We start from the raw sequence: 21751 nt of genomic DNA, 5'->3' as shown, positions 1-21751 counted from the left end.
CTCTTCTATATAAGGGAAGATGCAAAAGTCTGGGCTTACTGAAATCATTCCTTTGATATGCACCTCAGCTGTGCGAGGGGCTTCCCAGGTGGTGCTAGCGGTAAAGAACCTGCCTGCCAATACAGGAGACATAAGAGACCAGGTTTGATTCCTGGGTCAGGAAGATCTCCTGGAGGAGGGCACAGCAAACTACTACAGTATTCTTGCCTGGAGAATCCCACGGACAGAGGAGCCTGGTGGGCTATTGCCCATTGGATCACAAAGAGTCGCACACAACTGAAGTGACTTAGCAGTTAAAATATTCAGTTCCATCATCCTACGAAAACACACCCAGGTTCCCCTTCCTAGTCAACTATTCTCACTAACCCTGGGAGCCTTTTATCTGTTTTCTATGCTTACATTTTGCCTTTTCCAAAATGCCCCACAAATGGAATCATATAGTTTTTAACTGAGCTATTTGTTTTAGTTGTTGAATTATAATGGTTATTATATATTCTAGATACTAGACCTTTAGCAGATATGTAATTTGAAAATATTTTCTCCTATTCAAGGGACTGTCTCTTCACTTTCTCAATAATGTCCTTTTAAGTAGAGAAGTTTTCACTTTTAATAAAGTTGAATTTATCTAATTTTATGTTGTGTTGTTTGTGCTTTGGTATCATACCTAATTTTTTTACTTTGCTTCCCATTGCTTTTGTTTACTAAAAGGATACTGTCTACACATAATGGCCTGCCTCAAGGAACCCTGCCCCTCTGCCTGAACACCATCCCTTCCTGGAGGCTGACCATTCCAGGAGACAGTTGCAAGGAAAATGGCCTTTTTACTTTACTTCCTAAGCTCCTCCCCTACTCTGTTTTATAAAAGAACCTGTTATCCAGACCCCAAATAAAATGATTATTTTGAGATATTAGTCTGCCATCTTCTCAGTCTTCTGGCTTTCTGAATAAAGTTTATTCCTTGCCTCAACAAATTTTCTAGATTTATTGGCTTGTTGTGCAGCAAGCAGAGTGAGCTAGGACTCGATAACAATTTATAACTGCTTTCTTGTAAGATTTTTATAGGTTTAACTCTTATGTTTATGTTTTGATCCATTTAGACCAAAATTTTGTATATAGTGAAAAGTAGAGGTTTCTCTTCTTTTGTCTGTGGCTATCTAGTTTTCCCAGCACAGTACATGATAAAGGACTATTTCCCCCATTGAATTGACTTGCCACAATTATTTGTCTTTTTTTCCCCCTCAGGATTGCTATGGGTAGTCAGCATCCTTTTTTTCCTGGTATTATCTTTCTTTAAACTTATTTTTTTAATTGGTTAATAACTGTTTCACAATGTTGTGTCTTTTTTTGTTTGTTTTATACAAATTCTAGGGCTTTTTTCTGTTTCCATGGAAAATGTGATTGGAATATTTCAATGCATTGAAAAGAAACTGTGGATGGCTTTTTGTAGTATGGACATTTTAACTATATCAGTTCTTCTGGTCCATGAACAAGGATAGCTTTCCATTTGTTTGTCTCCTTCAACTTATTTTACCACAGTTTTGGAGTTTTCAGTGTAGAAATATTCACATCCTTGGAGAGATCTATTCCTAAGTATTTTACTGTTTTTCTATTGCGAGCATGATTGTTTTATTTCTTTTTCAAATAGTTCATTGTTAGTGTATAAAAATGCAACTGTCTTTTATATGTTGACTTTGTATCCTGCAACTTTACTAAATTCATTGATAATTTCTAATAGTTTTTTAATGGAGCCTCTAGGATTTTCTATATAAAAACTATATAGAAAATGCAAAATTCTAAAACTCCTAAAGGACAGCAGAAGAGAAAATCCAGATGACATTGGATTTGGTAGTAACTTTTGGGATAAAATGATATCATAATCACTGTAGAACTGAAAATTAAAACAACAATGAGATGCCATTGCACACCTAATGAGATGGAGAAAATCCAAAACATTGAGATCAGCAAATGCTGGCATGGATGTATAGTAACAGGAATTCTCATTCATTGCTGGTGGGAATTCAAAACGGTACAGCCACTTAGGAAGACAAGCAGCTTCTTACAAAACTAAACATACTCTTACCAAACAGTCCAGCAGTTGCACATCTTGGTATTTACCCACAGGAACTAAAAATGTATATCCACACAAAAACTGGTGCATGGTCATTTATAGCAGCTTTAGTTATAACTGCCAAAACCTGGAAGCAATCAAGGTGTCCTTCACTGAGTGAATGGAAAATACACAATTAAAAATGAAATAAAAGATATTCAGGTTGGAAAGGGACACTTAAACCACTATTTCAGTTCAGTTCAGTCACTCAGTTGTGTCCAACGCTTTGCGACCCCATGGACTGCAGCACGCCAGGCCTCCCTGTCTATCACCAACTCCCAGAGTTTACTCAAACTCATGTCCATTGAGTCAGTGATGCCATTCAACCATCTCATCCTCTGTCATCCCCTTCTCCTGCCTTCAATCTTTCCCAGCATCGGCGTCTCTTCAAATGAGTCAGTTCTTCGTGTCAGGTGGCCAAAGTATTGGAGTTTCAGCTTCAGCATCAGTCTTTCCAATGAATATTCAGGATTGATTTCCTTTAGGATGGACTGGTTGGATCTCCCTGCAGTTCAAGGGACTCTCAAGAGTCTTCTCCAACACCACCATTCAAAAGAAACACTTCTTCGGTGCTCACTATTAATAAACCACTATTTATTAATAGATTATTAACAGATGGAATGATTGAGTATACAACACTGAAATAGATTAGCAAGGTTATAGAATAAAAGTTTAAAAAACAAACCACATTTTAAAATACTAGTAGCAAATGGTTTAAAGCAAAATTATAAACCATTTCATTTATTATTGCACAAAAAGTAAATATGATTTCCAACAGAAACTCCACAAACCAGAAGAAAATGGCACGATATATTTATTTATTTGTTTATTTATTTTTCTCATCTGCCTAATTATGTCTATCCCACTGCAGAAACCAGTTTTTGTAAAACAAACCTTTTCAGATCACAGATTCTTGTCTCTGCACATTGAACCCACAGACAAAGCCTGAAATTCTAATCCTTGCTAGTTGCTGTGGTAGCCTAGGCAAGCAAATCAAAATCTAGGTTTGTAACTGCTTCAAGTTTATGAAATTGAAACCTAAAGATCACCAATTACAAAGAGCCACTTTGGCTTAAGCTATAGACAATTAATATTTAAAGTGAAGAAAGGGAAGAACTACAACCAAGAATACTCTACCCGGCAAGACTCGCACTCAGGTTTGGTGGACAAATTAAAATCTTTCCAGACAAGTGAAAGTTAAGAGAATTCAGCAACACCCAACCAGCTTTACAAGTACTAAAGGAACTTCTTTAGGCAGGAAACACAAGAGAAGGAGAAGACCTACACAAAATAAACCCAAAACAATTAAGAAAATGGTAGTGGGATTATGCATATTGATAATCATCTTAATTGTAAATGGATTAAATGCACCAACCAAAAGACAGATGGGGCTGGGCAGATGAAAACATGTGCATGTATGCACTTCCACTTGCCACATCCCTCTATTTCACCCCCAAAACTGTATGTAATTATTTTATATTATTAGATTAATTATGTTTCCATTACAGCTTGCAATTGTAATTATCTTTTGTTGTTGTTGTTTTGGTCGGGCTATTGATTGTGAAAACTGATAAATATCTTTTACTATTGTGATTATGCAACTATTATTCACTTAATATCATTGTATCATGATCGGTCAACAGAAAATAATACAATTCTATTTCACTAAAGCTACTATTTAATAGAAAACTTATAATCACTTTTTAAAGTCCAGACGCATATCAGGATTATCTTGAAATATTTTGAAAAATGCAAATGTCCAGGTACTGCTACTCTTCTACAAAACACCAGATATGTTTCTAATAAGCAAGCATGTTTAAAAACAAGTGGACTATATGATGATCTTTTAGTTTTATCTAGTTTGTTTCACTATTTCTATTTCACATTCAGTGCTCCCATTTCATTTAGTTTGTTTTCCAATTTCTCTTTCTCTTTTTGATGTTGTTGTTCTTTCTCAAGCCTTTATCAAGAGTAGTAGGAGAGCTTTTATATACATACATATATCCATATATATAGCATGTGTAATATATATATATATTAGAAAATTTATGAATTTTGCCTAGCTAAAAAAATTTATGACATTTCTTTTTTTTTTCAATTTTCTTGCTTGTGCTTTGGGTGTCATGTCCAACAAAAATCATTGTCAAGGCCCACGTCAAGGAGCTTTATTTCTGCATTTTATTCTAGGAGTTTCAGGGTTTCAGGTCTAATATTTAAGTCTTTAATATGCTTGACTTAATGTTTGTGAGTTGTGTAAAATATGGGTCTAGTTTTATTCTTTTAAATGTGAACATCTAATTATCCCAGTTATTAACCATTTTATTGAAGAGACTGTTTTTTTTCCATTGAGTTTTCTTGGCTCCCTTGACAAATATCAGATAACCATATTGGGTTATTGGATTTATTTGGCTTGGGTTTATTTCTGGGCTTTTGATGACATTTCGATTCCACTTGTTCGACTTAGTATGAATAGAATGTTAGATTTCTAATTTATATTCTTTCAAAGCTTTATAGTTCCATGTATTTTGACATCTAGTATTACTGTTAACATTCTAGAAAATTTATTATCTTAGTGATTTAAAATAAAAACTCACATGAGGCTTGAAAATTCTAATCCAACTTTGAGAATATAAAGAAATACTTTGCTGTTTAAATAAAAACAGGAAATTAACAAATGATACTGTATTATTAACTGGGGTACAGATTTTGTTCAAATTTCACAAAATTTTATGATACTGTCCATTGTTTGTTTTCATACCTTATTCAAGACCCCATATTGTATTTAATTGCTTTGAGCAGCTTCAGCTGCATGGAACAAATTCTGGCAAATTCTCTTTTCATTTTTATTCTATTACAAATAATTTCTAATTTTCCCTGTTATGGCCTCTTAGATACACACATCAATTAAAAGCAGATATTTAATTTCTAAATACAAAGGATTTTATTTAAAGTATCTTTAATATTAATTTCTCATTTTGATTCTAATTTCTCATTTAAATGTTTTCTTTGTTGCAATCACCCTTGGTGCTTTTTTCAGTCTAACTTATTGAGGCTTTCGATGGCTAAGTCGAAAAATCTCTCTTGGTAAAAGTCACATTACATTTGAAAATATATGGGTTATTTTCAAATATCTTTTAATGTTGATTTCTAACATAATTTCACAGTGATAAGAGAACAGACTCTGTATGATTTCAATAGTTTTAGACCATGAAATTTTTCACCTTGCTTTATGTCCCTAGATATATTCCAGGGCCTCCAAGTTTACAGTCTATAGGGACTTGAATAGAATTTGTATGCTACTGTAAAAATTGTGTGTGAAAATTGCATAAATTTCAATTATGTTGAATTGGTTCACAGTGCCTTTCAGGTCTACTATATCCTTCTCCTTCTCTGTATATTCAATCTATTAAGTTTTGAGAGTTTGATATTGAAACTCCAACTAAAATCTTAATTTACCTACTTAAAAAAATAATTGCAATATATAGAGGAACTACATGTATTTCCCAAGTCTCCTGTAAATGTGTTATACTTTCATAATTTAAAAAAATAAAAAATTTTTAAAATAAATAAATTGTAGTAAAGTCATTTTAAAAGTCAGACATGATGAATTACCCAAAAACTGATACAAGTTAATAGCTGTATGTGGTCAAGAAAAGGGACGTGGTCCAGTTGGAAGGGTGGGTCAGTTGAGCAGAAAGCAGCTTTGAAAGAGCAAAGAGTCTAATGACCCTGAAGAGCACTGGGAAGTGTTACTAGATGTGGGGTACTTCTGCAGACTGTCAGCGAGTCTCAGGGATTGCTAACAGAGTGTTTACAAAACCTACTGAGTTCTATGATAGTCATGTACAGGTGGGAGAGTCGGACCATAAAGAAGGCGGAGCATCGAAGAATTGATGCTTTTGAACTGTGGTGCCAGAGAAGATTCTTGAGTGTCCCTTGGACAGCGAGGAAATCAGTCAATCCTAAAAGAAATCAACCCTGAATATTTGTGGAAGGATTGATGCTGAAGCTGAAGCTCCAATACTTTGGCCACTTGATCTGAAGAGTCAACTCATTGGCAAAGACTGATGCTGGGAAGGATGGAGGGCAGGAGGAAAAGGGGGCGAGAGAGGATGAAATGGTTGGATGGCATCACCGACACAATGGACACGAGTTTGAGCAAATCCGGGAAACAGAAAAGGATAGGGAAGCCTGTAATGGTGTGGTCCATGAGGCCACAAAGAGTTGGACATGACTTAGCGACTGAACAACAACAATCTCAAATTCAAGTCCATTTAATAACTCTGCTCCATGATTATATTTTTAGGACAATTTTAGTCATTACTTAGAAGGTAACAGGAATAAAAATAGGAGAGGATTTTCCCAATCTGGTAAATAAATTCAGAGGTGAGGAGTATCAATTCTGGAAGGGCAGAGAACAATGATTGTGACTTACTTTGTGCTGGATCTTCAGTTATGCCCCATTAAGAATGCAGATCTTGAAAGTTGTTGATCAGTATACTTCATTATTTCATGCATTCCTGAATTTGCAACTACCTGAGTTTTGCACCAAGCTCCTCCCTTGAGAACCCAGATGGACGTGGGAGTCAACTTGTCATAGTCAGAGAGAGCATAGAAAAGGGTAAGCCCTTGAGTTTGGCTTTCACAGAATAAAATCGCTCCTTTTACAAATAGCAATTTTGGATATTGATTCAGGGGGAAAAGAGACCTCTGTCCACTAAACCACCTGTGTTTCTTCTAGAAACTGAAACAATTGAACCTTTCTTTCTTCTTCTCCATTAGCTCTTAGAATTTGGGCCCACTGCTCCTCCTTCCATGTGACTCCTCTTTCTTACGTAGTACAATAGATAACAGGATTATATTATGAACTCCTCAGCCTTCAGCTGGCCTGGATACATGGTGCACAAGTGTTTTAAGTCTTTACCAGAATTTTATCACTGTTGCCTAGATGAAACTGACAAGGGACACATTAAATATTGACGAGGTTTCAAAAACAATTTCGAAACTCATGTGATACTATCCTACTCTTTATTCTGTAGTCAAAACAATAGGACATAGCTACCTGCTCAGGGAATACCTTTGTTCTGTTCCTCCCGTGGTTCCCTACCCATAGTCACAAAACTATTTTCAAAGGTAAGTTCAAAAATAACTCATTCTTAAAATAAATAAATAAATAAAAGTTTGGCAGAATTCACTAAAAATAAATAAATAAATAACTCATTCTTAAAATCAACACAAATACAGAGTAAATTATTCTTTCCATTCTGTTTGTGTATTAGCTTAATTTTGGACAAGATGTTAATCACTACCATACTCATTTAATTTTCTCTAATGCTCTATGGGTCTATCTTGCTTGTGAAATTAAGGTTTCATTCAGAAAACAAGTCATACCTTACTTACCTTTATTTGTATAATATCCAAAATCCCTGACATCCTCAGAATGGAGTGGGATGAAGTAGAAACCAAAATCAAGTGATAATAGGAAAGAAATGTTTGCATATAATTTGGATTTTCCTCTGTCTCCATGAATAGGCATGAGATTCCAGAAGAACTTCCCACGTATGAGGACCTTAAACCACACTGGTGTTAGCCACACAGTCTTCTGCCTGCTGGGCATCCCTGGCCTTGAAGACCACTACATGTAGATTTCCATCCCCTTTGTTATTACCTATGCTGCTGCCTTGCTTGGGAACAGCTTGCTCATCTTCATTATCCTCACCAAGTGCAGCCTTCATGAACCCATGTCCTCTTCCTCTGCATGCTATGCGGAGCAGACCTTGTCCTCTCCATGTGTATAGTACCTCAGGCCTTGGCGATCCTCTGGTTCCATGCTGGAGAGCTCTCCCTGGATCGCTGCATTTCTCAGGTATTCTTCCTCTCTTCCGCTTTCATTTACAAGTCTGGGATCTTGCAGGTGATGGCATTTGACCGCTACATTGCCATATGCTGCCCTCTGAGATACACCACTGTTCTCACACATACACTGATAGGGAAAATTGGTATATCCATCTTCCTAAGAGGTTATTGTACAGTTTTTCATGTAAGGTTTCTTCTGAAAAGACTGACTTTTTATAAAAGTAGCATCCTCCCAAATACTGCTTGTAAGAATGTTGTCCTGGCAAAAATTTCCTGCAATGATATCCAACGAAACGCTGGAGAAGGAAATGGCTACCACTCCAGTATTCTGGCCTGGAGAATTCCATGGATTGTATAGTCCATGGGGTCACGAAGAATCAGTCACAACTGAGCGATTTTCACACAGAACGTCTGGTTTGATTTTTTTGTCCTAATGTCGACCTTGGTCTTAGATATTGTGCTAATCTTTGTTTCATATATGCCTATTCTCCGTGCTGTCTTCCATATTCCTCCCAAGATGTTCCTCACAAAGCTCTCAGCACATGTGGCTCCCATACCTGTCATCATCCTCTTTTATGGACCTGGGATCTTCTCAGTTCTCATCAGTGGTTTGGATACCACATTCAACTTATATTTACATTCTGCTGGCCAATGTCTATATTCTCATTCTACCTACATTAAATCCCACAGTTTATGGGATTAAGACCAAGCAGATTCGGGACCTGGTAGTTCATTTGCTGTTTCCAAAGCAGATATGACTACAATAATGGAAACTACCCTTGTGCTTTCCTCAATAATGCTCATCATGCTTTAGGTTAGCTTTTGTATCAAGATGTGGAGGGGTACAGTGGAAATACTAATCAAATAACTCTGTATCTTGTTGTCATAAAGCAATTTTATCAGGAATGGGTTTGTAAATGTTTCTTGCAAAGTCTTTAATAAATCATTAGATATCACTGCCTTTGGGGTCTTAGTTCACTTTCTTATACATGGAATTCATAACTAGATTAGTTCACCTCCCTACTCCTAGGCTGGAGGTTAGATTGTAATGACCTGGAAACCGACCTTTCCTGGGTAATTGTTAAACTCTTATTTACTAGGGCATTCTATACTTTGAATGGCTGCACCTCTTTTATTCCTCTCATTCAGACATTTTCCTGCCATTTGCCCCTATGTTGTAGCTTTCATCATATTTTTGCTTTTTAGACAATTATAAAATTCATATATATCTTAAAATTCATATATAGTCACCATTAACATAATACCATAAATAATGAGTGTATGTGTAAGTAAATCTTTATCTTTTTAAAACATTAAACAGAGCAAATGTTTACTAATTCTTACATTTTATTTATATTACCAACAGTTTGGAAGAAAATATTCAGCATGAGAGCAAATACAGTACAAACATGTAAGAGCACCCCGAGCAAGCATACGTCAAAGCACACTGACATATGTGGAGGTGTAGCCACGTGGCAGAGTCGGAAGACCCTAAGCTCACCTGCTTCCATGGGCAATCCAAAATTGCAACCACTGACAGAACAGCTACCAATGAAAATGACCCTAAGACTGGCAGAACAGCATCTCCACAACTAAAGATGGAAAGAAAGAACCACAAGTTGGTAGTGATGTCCTGTGTCTCCTGCATTGCAGGCGGATTCTTTACCATTGAGCAACCAAAAAAGCCCAGGAGAAGGAGAGGGTAGGACAAATGGAAAGAGTAGCATTGACATGTATGCACCACCATTTGTAAACAGAGAGCTAGTGGGATGCAGCTGTATAACAGAGGGAGTTCAGCGTGGTGCTCTGTGACAGCCTAGAGGAGTGGGACAGGGGGGAGGTGGGAGGGAGGCTTAAGAGGGAAGGGATACATGTAAACTTATGGCTGATTCACCTTGTCATATGGCAGAAACCAACAAAACATTGTAAAGCAATTATCCTTCAATTAAAAATATATTTTTTAAAAAAGGTCTCTCTATTTTTCTGTATTTTCTCTCTCTTCTCCAGTTGGATAACTCTATTGAAAGACCTGTGGTCTATTTCTGCAAGTGGGGGTACCTTGGTCCAGGGGTAAATGCATTTGTAGTTTTGTCCTAGTGGAAAGATTCCCTTTGTACAGGCTACACTATTTTTCACTACTCCCAGCAATATTTGAGAGTAACTTAGTCCTCACAATGATGCTTGCAGTGTATATTGTCAAGCTTTCAGACATTTTCAACTGGATAGTGTTTCCCATAAGGCTGACTATCTGCACAAGTGCATGCCAATAATCCTTCCCTACCCAACCCCTCCATTGTCCACACAAGCCAATTCCTCCTTCTCGAGGTGCAGTCTGTTCCCCACTCCCTTGGGCCTGTGACCGCCTCATGACTTGCTTTGGCTAGTGGAATAATGTGGAAGTATTATATCCTCTGCCCTATGGATTTAGAGTGAAGTGAAGCAGGAACAACAGTCAGAAGGGAGATATAAAATCAAGAAACAACATAGGGGCAGTTTGGTCTTGGGAAATGAGGGATTTTAAATAAATTATGAATGAAGCTACTGACACACTTCTATTGATAGGCTGTTGGCTCTTGGACTATAAAGTATTTCTGTCATTTGGGGATTTTTAAAAATTGTTATTATAAACACACACACAAATACAGAAAACAAAACAAACGCACAGCCTAACAAATTCTTGTAAGGCAAATAACACCCAGATCAAGAAATATAACTTGCACTGACATACCCATTGCCATGTCCACGTGCCCCGTCAGAGTCCCAAAGCTATCACTGGCATACTTGACATATCTAATTACATGTACATTCATGTCTTTCAGCAATTTGCATTCAAATTCTGCCGTTTCACCTACAACAACCATCTGAATATTTCATTTGCTTCTGTATCTTAACTGGAATTATGTTTGTCTAGTCAAGAAACCGCTGTATGTCCAGTAGCACATCTAAATCTTTATTTTTCCGTTCCTCACACTTCAGTTCAGTTCAGTTCAGTCACTCAGTCATGTGACTGAGTGACCCTATGAATCACAGCATGCCAGGACTCCCTGTCCATCACCAACTCCCGGAGTTTACTCAAACTCATGTCCATTGAGTCGGTGATGCCATCCAGCCATTTCATCCTCTGTCGCCTCCTTCTCCTTCTGCCCCCAATCCCTCCCAGCATCAGGGTTTTTCCCAAAGAGTCAACTCTTCCCATGAGGTGGCCAAAGTACTGGAGTTTCAGTTTCAGCATCAGTCCTTCCAATGAACATCCAGGACTGACTGATCTCCTTTAGGATGGACTGGTTGGGTTTGCTTGCAGTCCAGAACATTTTATTGTTAGTTATCATTAAAAATGACAAATATAATTTCCCCTCCTTTTCGCAAAACCAGCAACACCAGTGGTGTTAATATCACCTGGAAATGATTCTCTCACCGTACTTAACAATACCTGTTCTAGTATCATCCTCCCAATTCCGGGTTTTATTTTAGGAGACCTGCAGAGAATTTAGCAGCACTCTGGTCCAAACTGTGGCTGATTTTGGTGGATCTGAAGCTGAAAAGAACTTGCCACAGTGAGGAGCATCCTAAGAGGCTGGTAAAAGGATCATCCAGTGATGAAGATCAGGACTCAGCATCCCGGGACTGCAATCACCTAGAGGAAGTCAGGAAAATACCTTTGGAATGCTGCTGGCAGTTCATGAGTGTATGCATGCTAAATCAATTCAGTCATGTCTGACTCTGTGAGACCCTATGGACTGTAGCCTGCCAGGCTCCTCTGTCCATGGGATTCTCCAGGCAGGAACAGTGGAGTGGATTGCTATGCCCTTATCCAGCCAGAAGTTCATAGTCCTGGCTAAATTCTGTAGGTAACATCCACCGCTCCACGTAAATGATCTCTGGGTTCCCATCACCCTCTCTAATCTGTCTCCAACTCTCCACACAGGGAAGCCCCAGGTGCTGCGGGTTTCAGGAGGAAACCTGAGCCCAGACAGCCTCCCAGGCAACTTTTACTCACCTCTGTTCTCATTCACAGAAACTCCAGCAACCAACAGTTCACCCACTCAATGCCCACAATGTTCAGGGTTTTGACAACGTCCTCATCTGCATTTTTCTAACTCTATAAGAGACACCAGCTTCTATAGTTCCACAAGAAATCTACCACTAGATCAAAATGTGAAACACTAAATTCACCAACCTTAAAGTTCTAACTCCCAAAGCATTTATATATTTTTATGACCTTTAAGGCGACTTAGACAAACCAGGTTCCACAATCTGCTTTATCCCCCATCCCATTCGTTTTAATTTATTCATAGACACATTGGATGTTTTTCAGTAAATTAAAAAGAAAAATTTTTGGTCTATAGTTGATTTAGAAGGTTATTTTAGTTTCTACTGTACAAGAAAGTGAACCAGTTATACACACACACATATATATCTCCTGTTTTCAACCTTCTTTATCCATATATATCTATACAGGTCACTACAGAGTGGAGAAGAGTTCCTTGTGCTATAGAAAAGGTCCTTCAGCACGTGCATGCTCCGTCGCTCATCATATTGGACTCTTTGCAACCCCATGGCCTGTAGCCCACTAGGCTCCTTTGTCAATGGGATTATCCAGGCAAGAATACTAGAGTGAGTTGCCATGCCCTCCTCCAGGGATCTTCCCACCCAAGGATCAAACCTGAATCTCTTATGTCTCCTGCATTGGCAACTGGGTTCTTTAGCTCTAGCACCACCTGGGAAGCCCAGAAAAGGTCCTTATTAGTTATCTGTTTTATATACACTTTATATTTTGTAATTAATCACTGTGATCTCTCCATTGCAATACCTGAAAGAAAGTTGCATGACTCAAGGTAGCCTGGAGTTAAAACTCCCCTCCAAGTCCTCCCCACCATTCTAGGCCAAACAAAGAACTCTCTCACTTGAAGAAAAATAGACATTAGGTTGATTACACCCAGCTCCAAGCCAGTCCAGCCTCTGGCCAATCTCTAGAACTCCTTGCCTCAGCCGTTTAAGAGATAACTACTCCCAGCAACCTTAGAGAAGAACAGGCCCCCTTAAGACAGTTGCTTTCTACATACATGCCTATCTATACTTACTCTTTTCTTAGATAAATGCAGCAGCTCGCTAATCTGACTGCTGCCCCTTCTTGCCTCATGAAAGGTGATCTGTTCCTGTAGAGTGCCAGTCTCGTTCTTTTCCTGAACCTCGCCTACTCTAACTCCAGATTACAGACCTGCAGCATTTTACTCGTCTTGTCATTTTTGCTTTCCCTTGCTCAAACAGATAGGAACTCAATTAGCATGAAGAAAGAACTTCTTAGGAAAGAATGCTTTTTCTCCATGGAATTCATGTGGATTGAACAATAAGAAACCAGAGGACTCACTTTGTAAGAACCCTGCACTACCACAAACAAGAGGACACTTTTTCTATAATTCAGAGGTTTTTATTTCATTTTACTTAATGTCATGAGCTCTTTAATTGAAAAAATCATGCAGGGATCTTAGTAAATTCCGCCCATAATCTACGCTGTTTGTCTTAAGATTGGCATTAGTAAAAGACAAACAATCTAAATATAAATAGATTCCTAAGTAAAAACAATTCACTAGAATGACATCTCAATAAAAATTTATATATTTATATAAAACTACAAAAGAGAAAAAGGATATTGTTTTAAAAAGATGCAATAGACAAGTTTCTATCCTGATTATACTGAACAAAACACGTCCACCACTCCATTATAAGCCTTCATTAACTGATCCGAAAAACAGAGTCCTTCAGGGTCACTTCCTTCCAGAGCCATGTGAGCACTGAACGGTTCCCTCCAAGTCAAGTCCCCACACCATCATCCCTCACACTGGAAGGTTTTTGATGGCTCCTGGTGATTCAAGTTCCATTATCCATGTAATGCTTTTCTCCTGCATTTCCTTGCTTAGTTGGGGTGCTCCTGAAGAAAATCATAAGGATGGCTTTTAGTGAAAAGGGCTATGAGATACTTTCACAGCGAATACCGTCCAGCCCAAAGTCCAGGCACAAGTTCTTACCGACTAAGAAGCTGAAGCCAGACAAGTTCTTCAGGAGAAGCAGACCATGTGCAGAAGTTCTTGCCCGTTTTCCACTGGGCTGCCAGGAGCACCTCAGCCAGAGGGTCCTCCAGGTAGTCCACCTGCTGGAGGCATTTGCAGAGCTCACAGATGATAAAAGACCCAAGGGTGGCATCCTCTGGGTCGTTGTACATATGTCAGTGAGAGTTCCTATTCTCCTATAATTCTTTATGTGAAGTCACTAGACACAGGTCCCATTCTTAGCAAACCCAACCAGCACAAAGATCACCCATTCAATACTGAAGATATTCAGTGTTGCTACATTTGCCCAACTGCTTTTGTCTACACCCTCCCCTGAGACAGCAACTTCCCAAGTTCCATCCAGATCTCTGCACTACATCTAAATCTGAAGCAGGACACTCATCAACCTTCAACTTTCAACCCTCCAATCTCCTGTTATTTTTTAAGCTCTAAGGACTCTTAGACAAACCATGTCCCACCATCCATTTCATCCAGTCTCATTCCCTTTAACTTTTCCATGGACATTTTCTCTGTTGAGTTTCATCACTGGAGTCACTCCTTTGGAACACCAGCCCACTTTTACATGCTTTATCATATTTGCCTCCTCCATATCTCTACAGACAGGAAATCAACCAAAAGTAAGATCTCCTGGACAGATCATTTCTCTCTCTTATAAAGGGTCCCCAACATTCCCTATTTCCATTTTGTATTCCCATCATTGGAGATGATCATCTCAACACACTATCCGATCCCTTTCCCATTCCTGCCCTGACTGCCTCAACATCAGATGAAAGACTGACCTTGAAGCTCATTGAATCTACCCGGAAAGAAACCCTCACCTCCCTACTGCCAGCACTGCCCCATGTGGATAGGTACACCCCATCACCAGTGTGGAAAGGCAGAAAATTGACATTGCTTGTAAGTTCTTCCCTCTCTCTCCTCTTCAGCATGTCCTGTCCTTTCAACTTCACCATCTTCCTATGATCCCACAGCTTCTCCCCCTGTCCAGAGCTTCCACCTTACTGCTCAATCCGTACTTCGCGGTAAATCCTCTACGAGCTCATCCCATGCCCCCAGGTCCACCCTTGCTCCATCCTGCCTTCTCTCTGTAAATAAAGTTCACATCAACCTTCTGACATAGCAAGATACCTCATTCAGCCAGGCCAACTCCCCCTTCCTTTATTTTCTCCTGTAAGTTATACAAGTCTAGGTGCCACTGCTGGTCAGATCCAAGAGGATTCACTTCCTCTTGGTAGGAAGGTAGGATCCACTTTTAGAGGAGTTCAGTACTCAATGCACCTTTTATGGGTGAAGAAATCCGCTTGAGGAAAGAGAGCTTTACCCTGTGGAATTCATTCAGCCTGAACTGTAAGAAACTAAGTTGTTCCTTTTGTAAGATTCAACCCCTACCAAAAATTAGAGGATACATTTTCTATAAACTAGAAGCTTTTATTTCATTTCATGAATATTGAATTGAACAGATCATGCTCAAATTTTAGCAATCAATGCCTACTGTTATTGAACCTGAGTTTCTATGAAAGTTGCAGTTACCAAAATACATACAATCCAAAATAGATTTCTAAGGGTCAAACATTAAATATAATCCTATCCCACTAAAAAGAAAAATGCATTTATACTGATGCACAATACAAAACTGATGAAAGGAAATTGTATTAAAATGATGAAGTAAAAAAAAAATGATGGAATGGAAGTTGGGTGGGGTTTGTTTATTCTTCTTCCCTGAATATCCTTCAACGCATCACTTGTCCATTGTAAACCTTGGTCTCTTGATGTGGATAATGGAGTCCTCGAGATTAACTTCCTAGCAGAGGCCTGTGAGGACTGAAGAATTCCTTCCAGGTCAAGAATCCGTACCATCGTCCCCCGCCGTGGAAGGGTTTGGATGCCTCCAGGGTGTTCATGTCACTTGGGCAGAAAATTATATCCTTCTCCACTTCCTTTTCTGGGTGGAGTGTACCTGAAAAAAGTCGTGAAGATGGCTTTTAGCAGAAAGGCCTTGGAAGCCGCTTCTGACAGAAAATATCACCTAGCCCAATGTCCAGGCACAAGTTCTTACCCAGAGGAGCTGAAACCAGACAAGATCCTCAGTAGAAGCAGACCGTGTGCAGAAAGCTCTTGCCAGTTTTGCGCTCGGCTGCCAGGAGCACCTCGACCAGAGAGTCCTCCAGGTCGTCCGCCTGCTGGAGGCGCTCGCAGAGCTCGCAGATGATAAAGGCCCCCAGGGTGGCGTCCTCCGCGGTGTCGTCCATGTCCACGTTGATCACGTGCACAGGCTGGCAGGTCTCCTGCTCCCGGACCCACAGCTCCTCCACCACCCTGTCGTAGACGCTCTCCTCACAGGTGAAGATGACATCAAAGCGATCTCGGCACTCTTGAAATCTTTCCGGGCGAGGCTTGATTCTCTCGTTTCTTCCCAAGATGTGCAAGATGCCGTTGCTGTTATAGCGTTCTCGGGCTTTGCGCACAAGGTCCTTGCGCATCTCCTCGTAGGTGGTGGAGAAATCGTAAACCACCTGGAGGTTGCGTGCCGTTCCTGGGAGCCTGACTCGAGATCCAGCTCCGAAGGACCTGACTCGGAATCCTTTCCTCCTGAGGATGCGGTGGGCCTCCATGCTCCTGTTCATGTTGCTCATGCAGACCACAGCCACGCTGAGCGGATACGAGGGCATGGTGGTGGCCACCGGGACTCCAGACAGACGCGTGGACTTCAGGGGCTGAGGGGACTCTGGAGGTCAGGGGATGACTGGCTGGGTCTAGCTCTTCCAAGGAGTGTTCGAGTCAACGAGGAAAAAAGGCGTTTATATGGAGGCACTCGTCCTGAGTGGGAGGAGAAATCTTGGTGGATGATTGGCTTAACTCTTGAGTGATTGGGTTTGAATGGTGGGCTGGGAGCAGAGAACCCAGTGCTGTTTTCAGCACAGTCCCCTGATGCAATCACCCAATCTCAATGCCAGTATGTGCCCACCCAACCCCCACCCCCCTCCTGAGCATTTTGCCATCTCCCATTAACCCTATCTGTGCCTGTGTGTATGGGGCAGAATTGGTATCAGGCAAAACAGTAGACTACTCACTGGCTTCTCACCAGCCTTCCAAAGAGTTGAAGACATGCATGTGGAAAAGATCTTTGAAATTCCTGAGCCTCCTAATCCAAGGAGCAAAGAATCACAGTGGTTGTTCCCCAGTTTTTCATGTTAGAGTTGATACTCCAGTAGAGCATTTGTGCTAAATCCTAGGAAGGCATTCATGGCTCTTCCTATCAGTCAAGAAAATCATGCACCAGTGTCAAAAGCAACCTCTGGAAAATATGACTGCCCTTTGATAGCGTTTCACAAGTTGCAAGAACACCACATTTTCTCCTTTCGCTTTTCTTTAATTCATCAGTATTCTGGAGTGAACTGAGCAGATCCTCCTCCCTTATCTTGTCTCCAGAAGCAGCTCAGTCTGAGCACTCCATACACAACATAGAAGCCTTTTCATTGCTTTTCTCCATTTGCATAGCTGATGAAGCAACCGAACAGATATTAAAGTTGGGATCGGGACATTGAGCACTAAGGAGACTTAATGCTGTCACTTCAAAATGGTGAGGGCAAAGATCTCTTCATAGAGCCACAGACTGAATGTTCTGTCCATTGCAGTGATTCTCCAAGAGCAAAGAGTCCTATGTCAGTAAACAGCCCAAGTGTACTCAAAGTGTGACCCCCAGAGCATCAGCATGAACTGAAGGGGAGCTTGTTTAACCTGGAACTGGATTCCCAGACCACTGAATTGGATCACAGGGAGGGGCACTAAAGATTGAGAGCAAGTTGACTAATAGCAGAGATTTCAGAAACTTGACTGGACCTCGGAAGTCCCTGAGAAGCACTGCCTCTAGATGGGAGGTTGAATATTCTGAAGAAAAAATCCAGATAGAGAAAAGGTCAGGCATACCTGAAAAGGTAGTCAGCTCTCAAATATGATGTGAAAATGTTTTTTAACAGTCACTGCCTGAGACCTAACTCATCCTGCCAGGAACAACAGAAAGAGAGAGAGAGAGACAGAGAGTGAGAGAGAGGGAGAGAGGGAGAGACAGAGAGAGGGAGAGGGAGAGGGAGGGAGAGGGAGAGAGAGAGAGAAAGGATCTCAGAGCCCGAACTACAATCATGGTCCTTTCTCTTCATAGGATGGCTCTAGAGTCACACAGTGGTGAAAACCTCTACTTCTGGTCTGTTTGTGTGCCCCTGAGTTTATCTGTGAGACACAGGGTGGGGGGGCGGCTCTTGTTCGGCATGCCAGCACTGTGGCAGCCACAGCTGAGCTCTTAGTGCTAGAGCAGTGTCTCTGTGTCGTCCCATAAGCCTCCCTGACGTCTGCAGTGCTGGTAGAGGAGACCTTACAGGGACGGCTTTCCTTCACTTTCTGCCAATTCTGAGCACCATTTAACTGGACACCGTCTCTCTTTTTTCACCTTGAGATAACCTTCAATATGTTTTCACTTATATGAAGATTGATTTCCTTTAGAATCAGTCCTCTTTTGAATGATGTCAGTATCTTTTTTATGATTACTACCTCTTTTTTTTTTAATCAATCCTGTAGACAAAATCTCTTCTCCTCAATGTTATCTTCTGTCTTTCTGGACTTACCACTCTGAAGAAGCCCATATTCTGTCAATTCTGGATGTAAAATCCATAGATACAGGTCAAATACTTAACAAACCCTACAAGTGCAGACATCACACATTCAACACCAACAAAATTTGGTATTGTCACTTCTTCCCCAACTGCCTTTTTCTGCACATTCCCCTGTGACAGCAGCTTCCATACTTCCACCCAGATCTCTGCCACTACATCAAAATCTGAAGCAGATTATTCACCAACCTTCAACCACCCACCTTCCAAACTTTTGTTTATTTTTTTCAGCTCTAATAGCTCTTAGACAAACTATTCTTCAGCATCCATTTCACCGAGTTCCATTCCCTTTATTTTCCCATGGACATCTACTATGTTAAGTGGCATTACTATGGTCGCTCCTGTGTAACGTCTACAGCACTTTGAATCAGTTGTACTTTCTCATATTTGCCTCCTGCATATCCCTACAGACAGGAATTCAACCAACAGCCTTTACTGCATGTGGATTTTCAGGCCAAATACGTTCACCTGGACAGATCATTTCTCTTTCTTTCAAAGGGCTTCTAAATCTCCCTACTTCAATTTTGTGGTCCCATCATTGGAAAAGATCATCTCAACTGACTCTCCTACTCCCTTTCCATTCCTGACCCTGACTGTCCACCATCAGATGAGAGAGTGATCCTGAATACCACTGACTCTACCAGAAAAGAAAACCATCACCTCCCTACCACTGCTCCCTTCAGATAGAGATGCACCTGCTCACATGTGGGGAGAGACAGAAAGTTGAGAGTGCTTCTGTACCATCCCTCTCTCTTCTCTTCATTAAGTCTTGTCTTTTCAACTCCAGCACCTCCCTCTGCTCCCACACTTCTCCCCCTGTGCAGAGCTACCTCCCTCCTCCTCAGTGCAGTCCTCTCCTCAGCATTTGCTGTACTCGCTGATCCCTCCAGATCCATGGCACTCCATCCCACCTACACGGATAACAAAGTCCACACTTCCTTTCTGCTAGTGAGTAAGCTAACTTCACCATCCCCACTGTCTCTCCTTTATTTTCTCCTGTAAGTCACACAGGACTTGGTGACACAGCTGGTCAGAACCAAGAATGATTCATTTCCGCACAACGAGGATCCATTTTCGGAGGAGCACAAAACACAAAACAATGAATGCTTGAAGGAGAAGTAAATTCTCAAGAATAAAGATTGCTTTTCTACAGGGGATTTATAGGCTTTGAAAAACAGGAAATTAAGGCACCCAGTTGGTAACTTCCATCCCCTACCACAAATGAGAAGACACCTTTTCTCAAATTACAGGTTTTTTTTAAACTTTATTTCATTTTATTTAAATAAGGTACATAGTTCAACAGATAGGGCTTATATTTTAGTAATAAATGCAACCACAGACTACACTGATTTATAATTCTATTTCATAAATATGCTATTTGATTAAACAAATCATGCTTGGAGTTTGCCCAAAAAAGCCACCAATGATCTACCCAGAACTTATAATCAAGTAGATAATTGTCGAAGACATACAATCTAAAAGCAGAAATATTTCCAATTCAATATAGTTTCCATTCAGTGTATTCCCATCCCACTTCAGAAAAAACAATCCATCGTATTGATACACCACACTGAAAGGACAAAAGGAAATTAGTATCCATATAGATGAATAAAATAGACACTGTTCCTTTTTCTCAGAATATCCTTCAATGCATTGCTTGTCCCGGGCTCCGTGATCAGCCTTGATTGTCCATCCAGCAGAGAGAGTCCTCGAGATTAACCTCCTTGCAGAAGCCTGTGAGCACTGAGTTCTTCCTTCCTGGTCCAGTTCCACACCATCGTTCCCCATGTTGGAAGGGTTGGCATGTCTTCTGGTGTTCCATGTTCCCTGGGCCAGGCGATGCTCTCCTCCTCCACCTCCTTCACTGGGTGGGGTTACCTGACAAATCAAACATCGACAGCCTTTAGCAGAAATGGCTTTGAAGAAGCCTCTCCCAGAAAATGCCCAGTAGCCCGAGAGTCCAGGCATGAGTTCTTACCGACAAAGCAGCTGAAACCAGCCAAGAAGCTTCCTCAGTAGAAGCAGACCGTGTGCAGAAAGCTCCTTCCTGTTTTCTCCTTTGCTGCCTCGAGCAGCTCGGCCAGACGACTTTGCATGTCATCTGCCTGCTGGAGACCCTGGCAGAGCTCACAGATGATCAAGGCTCCAAGGCTGGCTGCCTCCAGGGTGTCGTCTATGTCCACGTTGACGACCAGCACAGGCTGCCAGGTCTCCTGATCCCTGGCGCACAGGTCGGCCACCACCCGGTTATAGGCTCTCTCCCCACAGGTGAAGATGACATCAAAGGGATCTGGGCACTCTTGAAACCTTTCTGGGCCAGGCTTGATTCTCTCATTTCTCTTCAGGATGTGTAAGACTCCATTCCTTTTGTAGTGCTTTTGGTCTTTCGAGGAGAGGTCGCTGTGCATCTTCTTATAGGACGTGGAGAAGTCATAGAGCACGGGTGGGTTGTGTGCCCCTCCTCGGAGCCTCACGTGGGATCTGGCTCCAAAAGACCTGACATGGAACCCGTTCTTCCTGAGGACGCGGTGGGCTTCCATGCTCCTGTTGACATTGCTCATGCAGACCACAGCCACCCTGAGTGGGGAGGAGGGCATGGCGGCAGCCTCTTGGGACTCCAGCTGGACAGGAGGACTTCAGGGTCTGAGGGGGACTCTGAAGGCCAGGGAGATGACCGGCTGGGTCCAGTTTGTAATGAGCATTTGAATCAGAGAAGAGAGAAGGCCTTTATATGGAGGCATGGGCCCAAGGTGGGCGGAGACCTCTTGATTGGTGATTGGCTTAACTCTTGAGTGATTGGATTTAGATAGTGCACCCAATGGGATGACCAGAACAACCTGGTGATCCAATCACCCAATTTGATGGCCAAGAGGTGCCCATCCGGCTCCCTTGCCACCCCAGAGTCCTTTGCCTGGTACAGTTAACCCTGTACGTGCCTGTGTATATGAGGCTAAGTTTGGTAATTCAATTACCTGAACATCTGCTCTCACCCTAATCTGGCTCCTGAGTAGGGGTGTTTTGTAGTCTCCACTTCGTCCTCTGGGTCACATTTGCAA

At 41.1% G+C, this 21751-nt stretch overlaps 2 protein-coding genes and 1 pseudogene across 2 annotated transcripts; 1 reads left to right on the top strand and 2 right to left on the bottom strand.

Annotated features, from left to right (window-relative positions):
• The first annotated feature begins 7668 nt into the window (after window positions 1–7668).
• LOC122450342 lies at window positions 7669–8721 on the top strand (annotated as a pseudogene).
• Window positions 8722–16115: 7394 nt separating this feature from the next.
• On the bottom strand, window positions 16116–16700 carry LOC122450476 (RNA polymerase II subunit A C-terminal domain phosphatase SSU72-like). The gene has a single exon (XM_043482854.1). It carries the CDS (start codon window positions 16698–16700, stop codon window positions 16116–16118), a length of 585 nt encoding a protein of 194 aa, XP_043338789.1.
• A 4007-nt stretch (window positions 16701–20707) lies between these two features.
• Window positions 20708–21292, bottom strand: LOC122450595 (RNA polymerase II subunit A C-terminal domain phosphatase SSU72-like). The gene has a single exon (XM_043482974.1). The coding sequence runs from the start codon at window positions 21290–21292 to the stop codon at window positions 20708–20710; it is 585 nt and encodes a 194-aa protein (XP_043338909.1).
• Between the last annotated feature and the right edge of the window lie 459 nt (window positions 21293–21751).

The sequence above is a fragment of the Cervus canadensis genome, chromosome 11, assembly GCF_019320065.1.
Source record: "Cervus canadensis isolate Bull #8, Minnesota chromosome 11, ASM1932006v1, whole genome shotgun sequence".
NCBI classification, from domain to species: Eukaryota; Metazoa; Chordata; class Mammalia; order Artiodactyla; family Cervidae; genus Cervus; species Cervus canadensis.
Note: the sequence above shows the minus strand (reverse complement) of the source record. Positions and strands in the feature narration are given on the sequence as shown.